Consider the following 17,820-nt stretch of genomic DNA (forward strand, 5'->3'; position numbering starts at 1 on the left):
GCCCACTGCAAACGGTCTCTCCTATGGCGTGATGTGAGCGGCACGCAAATGGCTGGTCGTCTCGCATACAGACCACCTTCGTGGAGCCTTCTGCGCACAGTTGACGTTGACACCAACCTTCCGGTGGCTGCAGCAAGAGAGGATCTAAGATGTGTCGGAGTAGCGGTTCTATTCCTGCGTGCACTTAATGTCAAATATCGGTCATCGGCACTGGTCGTAACAGTTGGCCGTCCTTGACTGAACCTCCTAGATGCCGAATCTGTGGTTTGAAATTGCCTCCAAAGTCTATGAACCACAGATGGACTCACATTTAGCCATCTGGCCACTTCTGATTGACTCTGCCCTGCCTCTAGTCTCCCGATGGCTCTCCATCGTAGTTCTTCAGGCAAATGATGCCTAGAGGTCATTATTACGAATTGGCTATCTCAGATTTTCAATGTCGCAATCACAGTAAAATTTGTGTGCTTTCTCTCAAACTTGGACTTTTATGCTCCAGGCAGATGACGTAAGCCGAGTGCAGCGCCACTAATTTGCATATTGCAATTTTACTCAGCTACTCTTAGTGGACAACATATGCAAATTTTGCACGGTTTGGCTTACTTTTGAAAGAGTTATCGCTATTTTTGTGATTTTTCCTTAATTTATGATAACCAGTGTAGATAGGAAAAAACGAAACTGCTCTCGAAATCACTAGTAAGGAGGGAGAAAAGAAATTTGTTGAAACTAGTTTAATTGCCTAATGAAACTAGGATGTATAGGATTACACTCGGATTCCAATAATCACCTTTCAACTCTTCTATATTTACTCTTACTATTAAGCAAGTTATTAATATTTTTAGCCATGTCTTTATTAATAGAAGTTGACTGGACTTCTATAACATTTTTTGTTCGCTTAAATGTATAATATAATATATGTATATATATGTATTATATATATACATATGCATATATATATATATATACATATATATATAAATACTTCGCAAGATACTTGATTAGACGGTTTTATGGTTGAATTTAAAAGAAAACATGGTTCAGTTTAACTCTTTACAGATATTACTTTAATTATGGTATAAACTGCAACTTTAACCCCTTAGGGACGGGTGATTCAAAAACGCATTCGTACAAAATCAGAATCAAGTTGTAATTAAATAAAAAACGGTAACTTAAATGTATTCGTTGCTAATTTGACAAACTTACTTTGCTTTTACTTTAATTATTGTTAGTTTAATCATATATATAATCAATGTTAATTCAAAGTACAACTAAATAGTTTTATCTTGAACAAAGTAATGGTGAATTAAATAAATCAAACATTATAACTCCGCCCACAAATGAACTGCTAAAGAAATACTTTGATTACCAGTTTTATCTTTTTACCTTGATTGATACGGTTTTATGCTGGCACGTATTTGTGACAGTCGGCGCGAAAGGGTTAAGGTCTAATCTTGGAATTTTCCTGACAATGTAGCAAAACGTCCAATGACTAAAAAGTTGAATACTTTAGGAATGTATGTCAAGTATCACTTATTGATTTAAATAAAAAGTAAAATAAAAAGTGTTAAAATAAACTATAGATAAATACCATATGTATAGGGGCATTTTTCAAAGATATAAGTAATTTTATACACAATTATATATTGTAATGAAAATAATAATTTTTAGAAATTTATCAACAATAGAATTTTTTTTTTTTGCATACGATGAGGGATAGCTCATTTAAAATCGTCCTCAAGAATAATAAATGTCAAACCAAATCTATATTCCTTAGAATATTTCATATCAATGCTTTTATAGCAAAAAACTTTAACCCATCAATCTTAATTTTATTATTAAAGGAAAGCAACAATTATACGAATAACGAACAGTACTCCGACTATGATAAAAACGGAAGCAGTGACATGTTAGCTATTCATATGTCACTTCAAAACGGACAGTTTACTTTAACAGATGGTACATGAATACATGGCTGACCTATAGACTAAATGATTCATATTTTGTATCACAAAGGGACAATAAATTGTTAATGGAGCGAGGCAGGAGCAAATGAACCAACAGGATGTAGATTTCTTTTCAGAAAGAGAAGTTTGGATATTTATTTACTAAACAATTAATCCTAGCTGAGAGGGATAGCTTTTTGAAACAAGTTTATTAAACAGTTTGTATGAAACAAATGACAAATTTACATGCATTTAAAAAAAAATTATATGGTGCGCATTTCATCCATTTCCTGTTAAAACTAATGGGATATTGAACAAAGAATTTTATCTTTGCACTCTACTATATTACAAGGCATTTTATGGTTTGAATTCTTTAAAAAAACAGAAACTTTTCTTAACATGCAAGTTTGAAGAAAACAATTAAAAATTTTTTAAAATTTTTTCTCCCAAAGTCTGGTAAATTTTATCAAAGTGCGAGAAATTTCTACGAGATAGGTAAATAAATGAGTTAACTGTAATAGTATCTACTTCAAGAGACGCTTTTTTTCCTAAAGTTTTCTCCTAAAACCACTTCTCAATGGAACAAACTTTTGAAATTTATTGATAAAAAATTGATAAAATATTGTTTAGATGTTTTATAGAACAATAATTCATAAAAATATTGTTCGAAAATCGTTTTATTCAAATATAATGAAATACATTTTTCAATAAAAAAAGAAAATAAATAAACTTTTTTTGGCCCCTCAAAGCATAAAACTAACCCCTTAACAAAATAAAATAATTAAATTAATTTAAGAAGTAGATTTAAAAAAAATCTTGATGAAGCATTGCAGTCAAACATACCAGGGCTGAAAGACTATATATATATTATATATATATATATATATATCAAGACAGAAGTAAGCAAAAACTGGTAAGAAAAAAAAAGTAATTTCATTATAGCTTGATTTAGGGAAGATTAAAATAACTATGACACGCAAAATTTTATTTTAACAGTTACTGATTAAAATATGACTTTTTTTCTTTACCCGAGAAAATCAAACAGTGAAGAATAGTTTATAATTCAGAATAATGAGAAATTATTTTAGATCTCACGAATACCAGCTATAAATGAAAATGGTTTTTACAACCAATTTTTTTTCGCCTTACTTTCACCTTAATTAATACAATCATCATTCAATTCTGTACTAAGTATTTGTGCTTAGTTGTGAATAGTTAATTTTCATATCAGTTGTTGTGAATATCTGATTCCTGTATGTAGTCCCTAGGACAATTTAAATTTAATGAATGCTTAAAAGTGCACGTGTGCTGTCATTTTCGACGCGTGTTTGTCATGCCAAAAAATTTTTTAAGTCAGTTTTTATTATAATTAATAGGTTTAAAAAAAGGAAATATGTGTTATACTTACAGAACTACGTAGTTATTGACAAAACAGTGCGCCGCCGTCAAAACGTACTTGCTGTTAATGAGTGATCCACCACAAAGAAACGTTTTAGGCCTCGAACCTTGATGCCGTCGAAAAATTGATGTCTGAAAAAATAGATTCAAATGTGAAACAAAAATGAGAATTTGAAAATATTAGTGGTCAAAATATTGCAACCAGAATCTCGAATAAAAAAAAATTTCTTGAAGGAAACGCGTCTCTAATAGTTTTATATAAAAACATAATCTTTAAGAAAATAAAAAATGTCAAGTATATAAACTATTTTGCCTGATTTTCAAAAAAAATCTCAAATTAATAAAGAAATAAGGACATTTAAAATATAAATTTGTAATTCATACATAAAAAAAAATATAAATTCAATTCTAGGAGATTTCAAAAATTTTTTTTTCATCAATAATATGTACAAATGGTTTTTATGTTGGAAAACAAATCATGATAATAATTTCTTTCTAAAAGAAATATTCTGAATTAAAGTAACAAAAAATTGCGAAAAAAGTAAAATTTGCTGAAAAAAACATATTTTCTAAAAAATAAAAAATTCAAATAAAAATTATAAAACAAAAATTTCCGAAAATAATTTTAGCTTAATTGATGGTTGAAATGATTTTTGATTGGTAATTAAATATGTAATTCTTTTGCAATTTGACTTTTAGATCAAGTAATCCAAATATATAATAAATAACTTAATCCTAAAAGCAAGAAAAAAGTTGTCGAGTATGTCTGATAATTAAAGTTTTGAAATTATTTTTTAATAATATTTGTTTTTACATTTTTTGTTAATTTAACAAAGAAGGTGAAGAAGCTGATAACCAGTTATTCACGGAATGTACTAAGTGTTTATAATTTGAAAAAATTATTTCATAATGAGCAACAAAATCATTATATCCGAACATAAAATATGTTTAAAATAGGGGTTTAAACCCCTATTCATTACACTAGCTTACCCTCCGAAACTGCTCACGCGTTTCTTTCGAATTGCTTAGCAATTCGAGCTCGCTTCTCTTCTCTTGTTAGATATTTATGTATTTCGTTCTAGTTTTGTACTCTGATTCTCAAATTACATTGAAATCCAAAAAATTTGTAGCATTACAGCCTGTGAAACTTTTGATTTGCACGCATTTTACTCATTTTATATAACAGTTCTGGTAAAATTATAAGGCTGTAATGGTAATGACATTTCTGGTAAAAAAAAACAACAATCCTGCTTAATAATATATATATATAATACATGTATATATATATAATACATGTATATATAATACATGTATATATAATACATGTATATATAATACATGTATCTAATACATGTTAATTTCATTAAATTCATTACCGAAGCGCTTCACTAAAAATTACCTAGCTTTTTAATGTTCCCATAGAGCCAGAAGCACGGTAAATTGTACCATATTCTGGTAGTTTTGACCATAATTTTTTTTTCTCAGAAAAGATTACGATTTGATTTAAATGCATCTCAGTGCCCCGTGAAAATTAAATTTGAAAAAATTATTCATAAATTTTCTCCATATACCCAATTATAGATTACAATGTTTGGAGATACAGCAGTTTTACGTCTTTTATGCTAAGACAGATTCGTAAAATGTCTAAAAACCAATGGAAATGGTAAGAAAATAAAGAGAAAATAAATAAAAGAATAGCTGGTCATTTTTAGTTTATGAAACTTATTTCTCTCGGAGATGTTTATTATGAAGCAACATTAAAACTAAAATATAGCTCTTTTTAATTACGAAGCTTGTGAAAATTAATAAGCAACTTTAAAAGAAATAGAATGGTTTGTTTGTTGATATGAATTGTTGTTGTTGCTTATCCTCTTAATCTGACATATGTCATATCCTCTTAATCTGACATATGTCATATAAGCTTCAGAATATCAAAGACCACACAAAAAAAAAAAAAAAAAAAAAAANAAAAAAAAAAAAAAAAAAAAAAAAAAAAAAAAAATCCGTAGCAAAAAGGGGTATCTGAGGTAAGATCCCCCTTATAAAGCTCAAGATTGTTGTTGATAGGAACGTTTTTAACTTTTTAGTTCTGCTCAAATTTATATCTGAATTCATCTCAGCTTTGCATTGCCCACCCGAGAAAAGAAGTTTCATTCTGAAACTCGAAACGCATACGTTTGACTGATGACTTGTTCGGAATTTCAGTTTTTAGTTTGTTGTCAACGCGGAAAAGTTATTTCATAAGTAATTTAACAATCTACATTCACACATACGCATTATAACGTTAGCAGTTATGCTTGTCCGTATATAATATATCTTATACACACATAGCATATTATTAAAGTGATTGCATTTTTCTTGAATGGCATTTTTTTTCAATCAATATACGATTCGGAGACGTGACTTTATTACATAAACTAAATTATGCAACGGAAATATTCTTTAACTTACCATCCAAGGCCATTCGTAGGCTTCTGATGTTTCGCCACCAGCAATAAATAAGTCGTAAGGTTTCACACCACATGCTATCCAAGAATAAAAGTTAAAAAATAAAATGTAACAATTTATTTCAATATTAGAGAAAAGAGCGCCAACTGAGCCATTGATATTTGATAAGTGTTCGCTAAATTAATTACTATTGATAAGATGGTGCGCATTTAACTAAGCAATTTTTTTTTAAAAATGCTGCCATAATTAATAACAATAATGTACTGTAGTTTATAATAAGGAAAATAATGAGTAAAAAAAAGGAGAAGTTATTTTTGATCGAATGATGGGATTTTTCACAACATAAAATATAATCTTAATCGTTTGATGACACACTTTAGAGATACTAATTAATTGGAGTTACATATCAATTAAATTATTTTTTCTATATAAATAGTTCTTTTATTGTGGATTTGGATATGATTACTCAAAGATTGGACCATATTTACCAGTCTATTATGGTAATAATAGTAATAATAGTCTGGTAGTAATTAGTAATAGTAATAACAGACTATTATGGTAATAATAGTCTGGTAAATAGGGTCCCAAATGGAATGCAGTCAATATTTCAAGTTATGTGTATTTTACCATACCTTTAAAAATATTTACGTAGCTAAATATTTTTTCAACACGTTTATGTAAAATTCTATTCAAAAACTTAGTAATTACTTATTATTTCCTTGTTTTTTTTAAATAATAAACTTATTTTTTTAAATTTTAAGGTATTAAATTATTTATATTCTTAAACAATGCAATTTAGAATAATAAAACTTATATTCTAAATTTGAATTCTTAAGCAATGTAATTTAAATTTTTCAAGAGAACATTCCGTTAAACCAAAAATAAATCGGTTAGTCTCTTTTTTTTTTTTAGTATTGCGTACTCTGCATGCTTACTATTAATACCCGAAGGACCAATTAGCAAGTTTATGCCTTAACTATAACAGTTTATGCATGCAGAACGAATTATTTATTTCGTAATCATAAGAAATTTAAGTAAATGTAGTGAACTTGAATATTTCATAGTTATGCAGTTAAAGAAACAGGTTAATTTCTCAATCAACTAGGGACTCTACGAATATATAATGAAACTTAGAAAAATTTGAGTTGTTATTGTAAGAATTTCGTAAAACATTGTTGAGAACAGTGAAAGCATTGTAAAATTGAAAATAAAAATGAAAGTGGGAAATGGTATGTTAATGAATTTCACAAAAATTTTGAAGATTTTGCTTTAAATGAATTAATTAATAATAGACAGCTGTTTCGGAAGAAAAATGATGTCAATATATTTTTTAAACTTTAGTTTATTTTTAAATATTTTTTAATTTTTTGCTCTTTAATATATTAGTTTAGTATCAAACAAATAGATACAGGCACCATACATGCATATATATTTTTTACACCAGAGCAATTTAAACATTTCGTCAAAGTTTATGTTATGTTTTAAAAACCCAAATTTAAAACTTTAATTACAGTTACGGAATAGAAAATATTATATTTTTAAGGAGTAAATATAATCACTTCTAAGCTTTTTGAAGTGTATTTGTTTATTGAAAATATTACAAATGTATTGTATTTTTTGCGGTTGTGAAAATATTACAAATGTATTGTATTTTTTACGTTTGTGAAAATATTACAAATGTATTGTATTTTTAACGTTTTAATGTTTTCTGTTCCTTTGATGTTTTCTGTTCCTTAATGTTTTCTGTTCCTGTCAAAATGTAAGGTCCAAATTTTTCTACGCAAGTAGACTAAGGTAGGTTTGAACGGATTGACTATTATTAATGATGAGACGTACTGGCTTTGGCAGGTAACAGGTTTCAAAATGCACAAAATGGGACCCTACTTACGTCCTTTTATACTTTGATTTTTTTTTAATGAGTTACTTGGGCAACTATCTAAAGATGATTTTATTTTAAGATGATTTAAGGGTCAAGGGCGAAATATAAAAATCAGCTACCGAACACCCTTTAAAGTTAATGAAATTTGAGTATAACGACGTCATTTTTCAAAATCTGAACTATATACATGTCACTCGCAGGTTTTCTAGATTTGAGTCAGGCCAAAAACGAGTCGGTCAGTGTTTTGATTTAAACCACCAAAAAGTCAAGCTAAAATTAAAAAAAGCCGGCTTTTTTCAGAACTAATATTTTTTAAAAGCTGCAATAATATTAAAGGGATATAAAATTGTTAATTAATTACTACATTGACGTGATTGTCAACTTTTTAAGCAAAATGTTTTAATTATTTTGAACAAATCATAAACAGTTTTGTAGAAAGTGCCTAATTTGCAGCAAATTGTTTTTAAAAATTATTCTGAAGCAATTTAAGGCTAACTTATAAGTATTTACATAGAACGCATCTGTCGTGGGGTACGAATGATGCACAACAAAAGAAACCGTATTAAATCTATCTTACTAGTACACGCTTATAAGTCATTAAGCTCACAAACATACCGCGGGCCTACAACAATGTCAAAAATGGACTGAAAGACTGTCTGGCTACTTGGGAAAACATTTTAAAATTGTTGTCCACACATCATAATTTTTTTAAGATTTGAATTTTATATAAAATTTAAATTTTATTAAAGGGCGAAATTACAATTAAAATTTAGTAAACTTTAATTGAGTTAGAAACATTGAAGAGGGAGACATTGAAACTGTCTGACAAGGGATTACATGATTATAAACTTCAAAACAGTTCGATAGTGTGTTAGAAATTTCAAAACTGTCCGACTACTTCAATATAGTGACCAAATAACATATATAGAATTCAGATTTTATGAAATTATGCTGGTACAGTCACATTTCATTAACGAACAAGAGTGTCCAGCATGAGAACTATCCGGCAGCTTGGGAAACATCCTGAAATAGTTGCCCAAATAAAATATTTAAAATTCAGCTTTTATAAAATGACGTGTCCCATTTTCTTAGCCTTTAAAGGTGCCTGGCAGAGGTGATTTCCAGCATGCGTTCTGTCCGGCGGCTTGAGAAACATTTTGAAATAGTTACCCAAATAATAAACGTAAAATTCAGCTTTTATTAAATGATAGTATGGTCCCATTTTCTTAGCCTTTCAGGGTGTTCGGCAGGTGGTTTCCATCATGAGAGCTATCCGGCGGCTTGGGAAACATCTTGAAATAGTTGACCAAATAGAATACTTAAAATCTAGCCTTTATAAAATAATGTTAGTATATTCCCATTTTCTTAGCCTTTAAGAGTGTCCGGGGGTGGTTTTTAGCATGCGTACTGTCCGGATGTTTGGGAAACATCTTAAAATAGTTGCCCTAATAACATATAAAAAATTCCACTTTTATAAAATGGCGCATTTATGTGCATCTTTGCCACCTGTTACCTACCAAAGCCAGTGCGATACATTGTTAATAATAGCCGACCGTTTTTAGCCTCCTTAATGGACGTGCGTTGAAAATATTTTATATTATGACGCAGGTCTGGCGTTCTCGGGTTTTAGCTCTATAGGAAACTTATAACTGATAGAAACTGATATAACTGATAGAAAAGATAAATACAACCATTAAAGTATTTGAGGTAACTGACCTGGAACTTTCGGTTGAGTGTGTGGATAAAATGTATGCCTCACATTGCCATCAAATGTGTCGTTATTTTCCTCATTATGAAATGGTTTCAATCTTCTTGGATTGCTCGGCAGTTTTTGTACTTCGAGTTGATGAACGGAGGGATAATGTCCAAAAGTAGAAATCAGTGGTCCGGGATTTACATTTCGATTATTTGTTGCAGAATCTGGTCCAGCAGAATTTTGACGATTGTGTGAATCTTTTTCACTGTTAAATGCAGTTAGATAAGTAATAAAGACAATGTAAAACGAGTGAAAAAAATAAGGTTTAAAAAATTTAGTTTAATTGAATAAGGATATTTTTTTTAATTGAATAAGAATAGTTTTATATTTTATTATACATCATTATATTTTATTTTATTTATCTAACAATATTTGCACAATGCTTCAGAAAAAATAGCAAACGCCCAGTATAACTTTGATTTAATAATCGGATTTTCAAACATTAGGTTTCGATCTTAATGATTCGAGGGGTTAATCATAAATTTATGCAGATGATATATAAAGTAACGAATTATACACGAAAACGTACTTTATCTAAATAAATATATCTTTTCTTCGAAAGATTCTGATTCTTCCCCTAAAATTACCTAAAAAGCTTCAGATCAGGAGAGCAGGCAAAAGTTTAAACCCCATTCACTTCTTGCGTTTTTCGCTACTTCAAAGAAGTCGTACGTTTAAATTTCTATTTCTCAAGAAATAATCTACCACTTTTTTCAAATTTTGGATTTTGTTTTTTATAGTTGAAATAAAAATTTATTTAGTTTTAGATAAATTTTCATTCTCATAAATAAGTTAAATAATAATAACTTTTAGCAAGGAATCATCTTTAGATAACTGCGTTTCATCATAATTTTCAAAAATATTTTTTTCCCGCTTTGTTTAAAAGATGGCAAAACTCTCAAAAAGTGAAATTAACATGAAGGTGTTCGAAGTTTCGATCACTCTCTCTAACTATTATTAAAACCATATAGTCCAGATTGCGGCTAGTACCTACATTTCAAAGGGTCAAAAACCCGAATGTGTCACGAAAAAAAGTTTGTTTAATTAGAGAAAGAATAATTTTGCATCTGATTTAATGCATTAAAATATCGTGAGCAAAAATAATTAACAAACTTCAAGATCCTAGGTAAGATTCAATCCTAGTTCAATAAAACCTGATCTTAGATCTGTAGAGTTCGCTAGATCGAAGGGAATACCAAACCTGCAACCAGTCATCGAGCACATCTTGATATTCTTTCCTCTTTCTTTTGTATTTTAATTTATTTTAAGTTAGTCACTCAGTTTTGTGACTGTATCTTTTTCCGGAAAATAAAACTTTTATTTTTATATTCTGACTGTTATGTTATCTTTGGCTCCCACAAATGTGAGAACGTTATGCTAGTTCCTACAGATCAAAAGCTATTCAAGGTGCTCGTTTTGTTTTCGCATAGTATACATCATTATATAATTATTTGTTTTCTGCCTGACTGAGTTTCTTTAAAAAAGGTTCTTAATCTTATCAATTCTTATATAATTAATTGAAAATTAAAGTTTTCAAAAAATAATGAACTTTCATGTATATTCATAATATATGTTATTAAGGCTGTAAAAGTTTAAGGGTGCCGTATTTTTAATTCTATAGTATATGTTATAGATATAAAATAAATGCTTGTTTTTGCTTCATGGCGAACCAGAAGACGCAAAAAATTTCAATTGCTATAGGAACTGCAATAAAATCTGATGATAATTGAAATTTTCTAATAAAAATGCGGTGAATAAAGAATCATAATTAAAAATATTAGGAAGAGTTGGATTATTCTTAAGAGAATAATCCAACTCTTCCTAATATTTTTAATTATGATTCTTTATTCACCGCATTTTTGATCTTAGCTTTATCTCGATGCATTATTAGTTATTAATCAATGACGATAAAAATATTTTTGTGTTTATTCTTTTATTATCTCAAGCTTAATGATGGTTTTTACAATCTATAAAGAAAATGCTTGATTAAAAAATTCATGCGCTTTAAAAGTATACAAATTTGAAATAGTAGTCAACGTGTTTCAAAAATAAACACCCATTTTCAAGATTTACCAGATGTCAATAAGAAGAAACAAAAGTGATTTGAAATGAAAAGTATAAAGTAGCCAAAAAAAAAAAATGTAAGTGAGGAACAAAACTTTAAATACAGCAGTAAGCAGGAGGGCCCTGTTTTGCCCCTCTCGACCACTGTGTTTCTCTTGTTCTGCATCTTTAACCCCCCTCGGCTACTGCGGTTTTTCAAGTTTTGTCTCTCACATTTATTCTTCCATTTTTCAAAGGCAACATTGCGTTTTCTATTTCAAATCATTTTTGATTCTTCTCATTCACGTTTGAAGTCTTGAAAATGGGCGCCAATATTTGAGCGCTTAAAACATGTTAGACTTTTAGTTTCAATATGCATATTTTTAAGCGAATGAAATTTTTTATCAGTTAATATCTTACTGTTTCAGTTTCACAGGATTATTTATTTATTATAAGGAAAATGGCTTTAATGAAGAAAAAAAAGAATCATAATGATTGTTGTAAATTGTTTTAATATTCAGGTAGGTTGAATATTCAGAAAAATTGTACCCAATATTTCAGATTCAATTTTAAATACTCTGAAAAGTTGTACCTGAAAATTCAAATTCGGAAAAGTTGTACTTAATTCAAATTAAATTTTAAATACTCCTAAAAGTTGTACTAAGCTAAAGTTTCTAAATTTATCTCTTTAAAATTTTAAATATAATCATGTTATCAAAGTTAAATTTTATGCGTCTTTAACGTTCAGTTGTTATTCTTCAGTGTGATACGTTGTTAACCTTCAGTTTGATGTAGTAAGAAATTGTCAAAACATTTAAGACTCATATTTGGCAGAATTATCCATAATTTTTAGAATATTTTTTAAAGAACACTGTTTGCAAATACTCTGTTTTCTTATAAAGTCGCTATCTCACAAACAATTCAATTTCGTTTTCGATATATTATGATTTGAGACATTTGAGGAGAAGCTTGCTAAATCTTTAGGGCTAATTTTCTCTTTAAACATAAACACGTCTCATTATTTCAAAAAACATTATAATATATCAGCTAAACAGAATTTATCATTAATTTAAAAGTAGTAAAATATTTAAATGATCTATATATATTTCTCTTACACGGCACCAAAAAAAAAAGCCTCATTACAACTCCCCGAATGGCAACGTTAGAAAACCGACCAATGATTGCTGCTGAAAATGTCACATGGTATATGTCACATGAGGTGGTTCAACATATAGCGCTTTTAAAAACGGAAACAATAACCAGAGTGAGCATTATCAGGTTGTTCAATTCAGATTCATGCCCTAAAAACATGATAATATTTATTTTAAACTCAATTAGAAATTAATTAGGCTGGCCTTCTCCATGACTATAAATAAGTCACAAGGTCAGACTTTTGAGAAAATCAGTTTAGTATTGACTAAACAAGTTTTTAGTCATGGACAACTTTATGTTGGCCTGTCAAGAGTTAAGTCATTTGACAGCCTTTCAGTAATTGCTCCAAGATGCCAAATCTATAATTGTGTTTTCAAAGAAACTCTAAATGCTTAGTGTTAATTTCTTAGAGCTTTGCACAAAAAAATGTTTTTTGGAAAAAATTTAATTGAAACTTCTATTGGCAGTAGGCAAGGGGAACTGCCAAAATCAAAACTCCCCGATTAGAAATGTAGCATGGCGACCTCCACGTGGTATTTCTCGGCTAATGCTAACAGCCATGCATTTTAATTTATTGCATGTAAAACATCCTTATTTTGTTCTAAAATTTTATGTACTTTGTTATGTAAAATGTTATGTATGAACACCAAAAAATACTTCATTTGGCGATAAAACAAATTTTTGTGTTCTTGAAAATGAAAGACTTTTTGAGGGTTATTATCTCACAAGGAAAAGTTAGGGTTCAAAGTTTATATTTTTAAATAATAAAATTTTTTTCTAAAACTTTCAGAATTTCTAGCATTAACTAATTTATTATACACATTTAGTTGAATTTAGGTGAGTAACTGCAATATTTGATAATTTACTTTGCTAAAGCTAATGTTTTGATTTTTTCACCATGTACAATCTAAATAGCTAATATACTTTTTTAAAAGCCAATAAGAACATTGATAGAATTCTTCTACATAAGTACAATACTATGTCTTTGATGATAAAATACTATGTCTTTGATGATAATATACTATGTCTTTGTGCTAGAACATTGTGTTCATTGGCGAGCGAGCGCAGCGAGCCATGGTTCACGGCGTGAACCACATAGGATTGCGTAGCATTTCTCGGGGGTTGGCGAGTGTCAGCGAGCAGGGGGCGGAGCCTCCTAGTTTAATATATTTTTTTAAGCTTTAAAGTCGTTATCTTTCAAAAAGTATTGATTTCAGGGCATTTGATGAAAATTTCCCTACAATATACCAAGTGAAATTAATTTCATGTCCTGCAGTGGACTGATCATTAAGACACGGTTCCCAGCAGATCACCGAAGTCAAACATCACTGGCTGCGGTCAGTGTGCGGGTGGGTGACCACTTAGATCAGCCTGAGTAGGGACCGAGGGTGTGCGGTATTGGTCCTCGTTAAACTGTTCTACCGTAAAGTGCTCGACTTCGCGTGCAGTTCGTCGGGCTACCGAAGCGGGGGTGCCATCCCCTCTGCAGAGGATCAAAATTGTGATGGCATGTCTTCGGATCATCCGCAGGGATGTTTCCCAGACCGTCGCCAATAACCCATTGTGCAGTTCTAGCGCGACGTAAATGAACAACAACAACAAAAGAATTTCATAGAATATGTTATATTATCGAGAAATCATTAGTTCTTTATGTGTCCATTTATGGCTTTGAAGTTTTTAGAAGATTTTAACAGTCGTTTTTGTATTCAGCGTACACAGCAAAAAAATTCCGGATCAAATTACAGTAAAAAGTACTTAAAAATCTAAATACGGCGTTTGTAAAATCCATTTGAATTTTATACAGTAATTTTTACTGTAATATTTAGTTGATTACAGTGATTCGGTGATTTTACCGTAAACATTACTCTATAAATTTCGATATTATTCGATTTTTTGTTCCATATAATTATAAGGTGAAATGTATTGGTACTCTGAGTGTCATTATTTAATCCGGAATATTTGAGAGCGGGGTAAATTTAATGATATTACTAGTTTTATATTTCTCCGATTTTTACTTTACGCTTTGTTAATTTTCCATAAAATGGAAAATGGTTGAAAAATAAGGGGGAATCACAAAAATATATAAAGATAGTAGAAAAACTAGAGCTAGAATTAAATTTTTCTAATAGCGCCAAAAATTATATTACCTGGGTTCAACCGATGGTTTCACATTGCTATTAGATGACAGAGGCTTGAGCCTTCGATTTTTGTTGTTGCGATCATTAAATAAATGTTCTGCATCCTCAAACTTAACTCTTCCACCTTGCGTTGGAATATATGATTTGTTAACAGAGTGTTCAGAGATTATGGTTCTTTTTCTGTTTTCTTTCATGTCTGGTTGAAAATCATCTTCAGGATTATGATGGGAAGACACAGGTTGTTGATTACTTCCTCTGGAAGAAGATAGCACGTTATGAGAGTCTGGTGGTATGTTAGGAAAAGATCCCCTCCCACGGTTAGCTTGGTTATACACTGACCTTTGATTGCCACTGGGAAAATCACGCGTCTTCGACCGATCATCGGTGTTTGGTGACGCATTTGGAACGCTTTTTGATGAATCCTCATCTGGATTGCTGTGTGAAGTTGTAGTCTGTCGGTTACCATCGTTTGAAAAAGAAGGCACTCTGTGAGAGTTCACTGGCACATTTGGTAAAGAATCTGTCTCAGAATTAGCATGACCATATACTGGTCTTTGATTTCCACTATAAGAATCCCGTGGCACTGATCGACGATCACTGTCAGGTGACGCATTTGGAACGATTTTCGGAGGATTCTCATTTCTTGTACTTCGTGGTTCTTCCGGATTGCGGTGTGAAGTTACAGTCTGTCTGTTACTACCGCTTGAAGAAGAAGGCACTCTATGAGAGTTTATTGGTACATTTGGTGAAGAATCTGCCCCAGAATCAGCACGACCATTTACTGGTCTTTCATTTCCATTGTAAGAATCACGTGCCATTGATCGACGATCGTCTGGTGATTCATTTGGAACGTTTTTTGGAGGATTCTCATTTCTTGTACTCTTTGGCTCTTCTGAATTGTGGTAAGAAGTTACATTTCGCCGGTTACCACCGCTAGAAGATGACAGCACTTTATGAGAGTCTGTTGGTATGTGCGGCAAGGAGTCTCTTTCTGGATTAGCATGGCCATATACAGGCCTTTGATCACCGATCACCGATCGATGATCACTGTCATGTGATGCGTTACGGACGCTTTTTGGAATATCATCATTTCTTGTATTGTGTGGTTCTGATATGGGATAAATTGGTGGCTTTGCAGATCTATGCGTCGTGATCGGGCAACAGAAATTGTCATCATTGTCACAAGCTTCAAGAGACTGAAATGTAGCTTCGCGACAATATCGTTTCACGACACACACTCCTTGACGACCATCTGGTGTTTCACACTTGTCATAACGACGGCCATCAACAGCTATTTAAATAAATTAATTAGAATTATTCTTAAGAATAAATGTATTAACAGAATTACGAAGTAACTATGCAGCACAATCTTTAACGATATAAATTTGTCTACGACTTCAACACAGTCAGACAGTAGATTATTATTATAAAAATTCTGCCTAATCTAACATGTATGTAGAAAAATTTGCTAATATTAAGTCTTACAAATTATACATTATAACTAATTAATTGTTTAAATTCAAGAATTTTATCTAATGATATTAAAAAATGTAACAAATCCCTATATAATAAAGTCTGTAATCAAATAATAAAAGATAATTTTCTAAACGTTTTATTCTTTTGCGATGATCTCTTAATTCAGCTTTTTTTTTAGTTTTCATTCGAAACAAGTTTAGAAATGTTTTAAAAAAGACAAAAACAAAAAACAATTTACAGATAAATCATCAGATATGAAAAGTACTTTCTCTGAATGGAACTACTTTTTTTTCTCCAGAGATTTAGTTTCCTGACCCTCAAAATACATAGGAGGTAGCCGCAATCAAGATATATGGTCCCAATAGTTTAGTCTGGCAAGCGGTTGAAAGTTTTGACCCATTAATGTTAATATTTTTGAGTATTTTCCCATATTTAAGAAATCTTTCAAGCGAATCGAAACATTTTTGCCCACAATTATAAAATCTGTTTATCCAAAGATGAACAAAAACTAAAACTAATTTTTAAAAGGCAGAAACTAATTTTAAACAATTATTTCTTATTATTTTATTTAATAACAGTCGAAAACATTTTGAATTATAAGGTATACAAATTCCTATATCATTCTAAAGAATAAAACTTTGTAAGGCAAAATGGAAAATTTGAACCAATTCGATCTATAAGTTTTCGAGAAATCGAATTTTAAGGAAGTCGTTTGTCTGAAATTTAATTTATCAGGAATTATTCAACCGATTTCTCTTAAATTATGCATTTTGCCTTAAAAATTGTATTATTTAACGTGATGTAAAAATTTGTAAGCTTCACAATTCACAATTTTTTTCACTATAATTATATAAAATAATAAAAAACAACAAATAATTGTTAAAAATTATTTTTTGCCTGAAATTATCTTTGAAAAAACGGATTTTATAATCGTGAGCTAAGTTTTTTGTTTGCTTTTTGTTTCGTTTAAAAATGACCCAAGATATAGTGAAATATGCAAAAAGGTAAAAGTAAAATTAATGGGTCCAAAATTTCGACCGATCTCCTGATCAAACTATTGGGACTATATTTCCAAAATTGTAGCTACCTTCCATATTTTAAGAGTCAGAAATTCGAATCCGCCAAAAAAGGGATGTTTTTTTTGTTTAGCAAATACATTTTTTCGTCTGATTTCGAAATTTAAAATATCTCCATTAATTAATTATGCATGAGTTCAGCCTCTCGAACCATTATGATTGTGTCCTAGTGATGGAAGATCTATTCATTAGATCAAAAGTTATTCAGGGTAATTCATTTTTTGTGCACTACATCACACACAGGGTCTATACAATAGAAATACTTAAGTTTTGGCATGCACAGTGAACTGAATCGCGAATTCATATTATAACGAAAAAGAATTTCCGAAATAATAAAAAAGACTTAGCAATTTTACAAAAACAAAATTAAAAATTTAATTAAAAAAAATATTCTAAAGTTAATATTTACCATGATATTTCTTTAACAAACTAATGCCTCTATCACACGAGAGAAAAATATGTGCAACTGCAAGTGTAAGTGAAAGTGTAAGCGGACTCATTGAACGAGTAAGCT

The 17,820-nt window shown here is 30.2% G+C and overlaps 1 protein-coding gene across 2 annotated transcripts in view; it reads right to left on the reverse strand.

The window, feature by feature from the left end:
• The window catches only part of LOC107451130 (uncharacterized), a 37,267-nt gene that overhangs the window by 11,311 nt on the left and 8,136 nt on the right, over positions 1–17,820 (reverse strand). Inside the window, exons 3-7 of one of the 2 annotated variants that reach the window (XM_016067131.3) lie at positions 15,094–16,045; positions 14,764–15,009; positions 9,382–9,626; positions 5,790–5,863; positions 3,349–3,470 (exon numbers count right to left, since the gene is read on the reverse strand). In XM_016067131.3, coding sequence (XP_015922617.1) covers positions 3,349–3,470; positions 5,790–5,863; positions 9,382–9,626; positions 14,764–15,009; positions 15,094–16,045 — 1,639 coding nt within the window. Of the gene's footprint in view, positions 1–3,348; positions 3,471–5,789; positions 5,864–9,381; positions 9,627–14,763; positions 16,046–17,820 lie in introns of both variants that reach the window. The other variant, XM_016067130.3, reaches the window with a different exon arrangement.

Source organism: Parasteatoda tepidariorum, chromosome 6 (assembly GCF_043381705.1).
Source record: "Parasteatoda tepidariorum isolate YZ-2023 chromosome 6, CAS_Ptep_4.0, whole genome shotgun sequence".
Taxonomy (NCBI): Eukaryota; Metazoa; Arthropoda; class Arachnida; order Araneae; family Theridiidae; genus Parasteatoda; species Parasteatoda tepidariorum.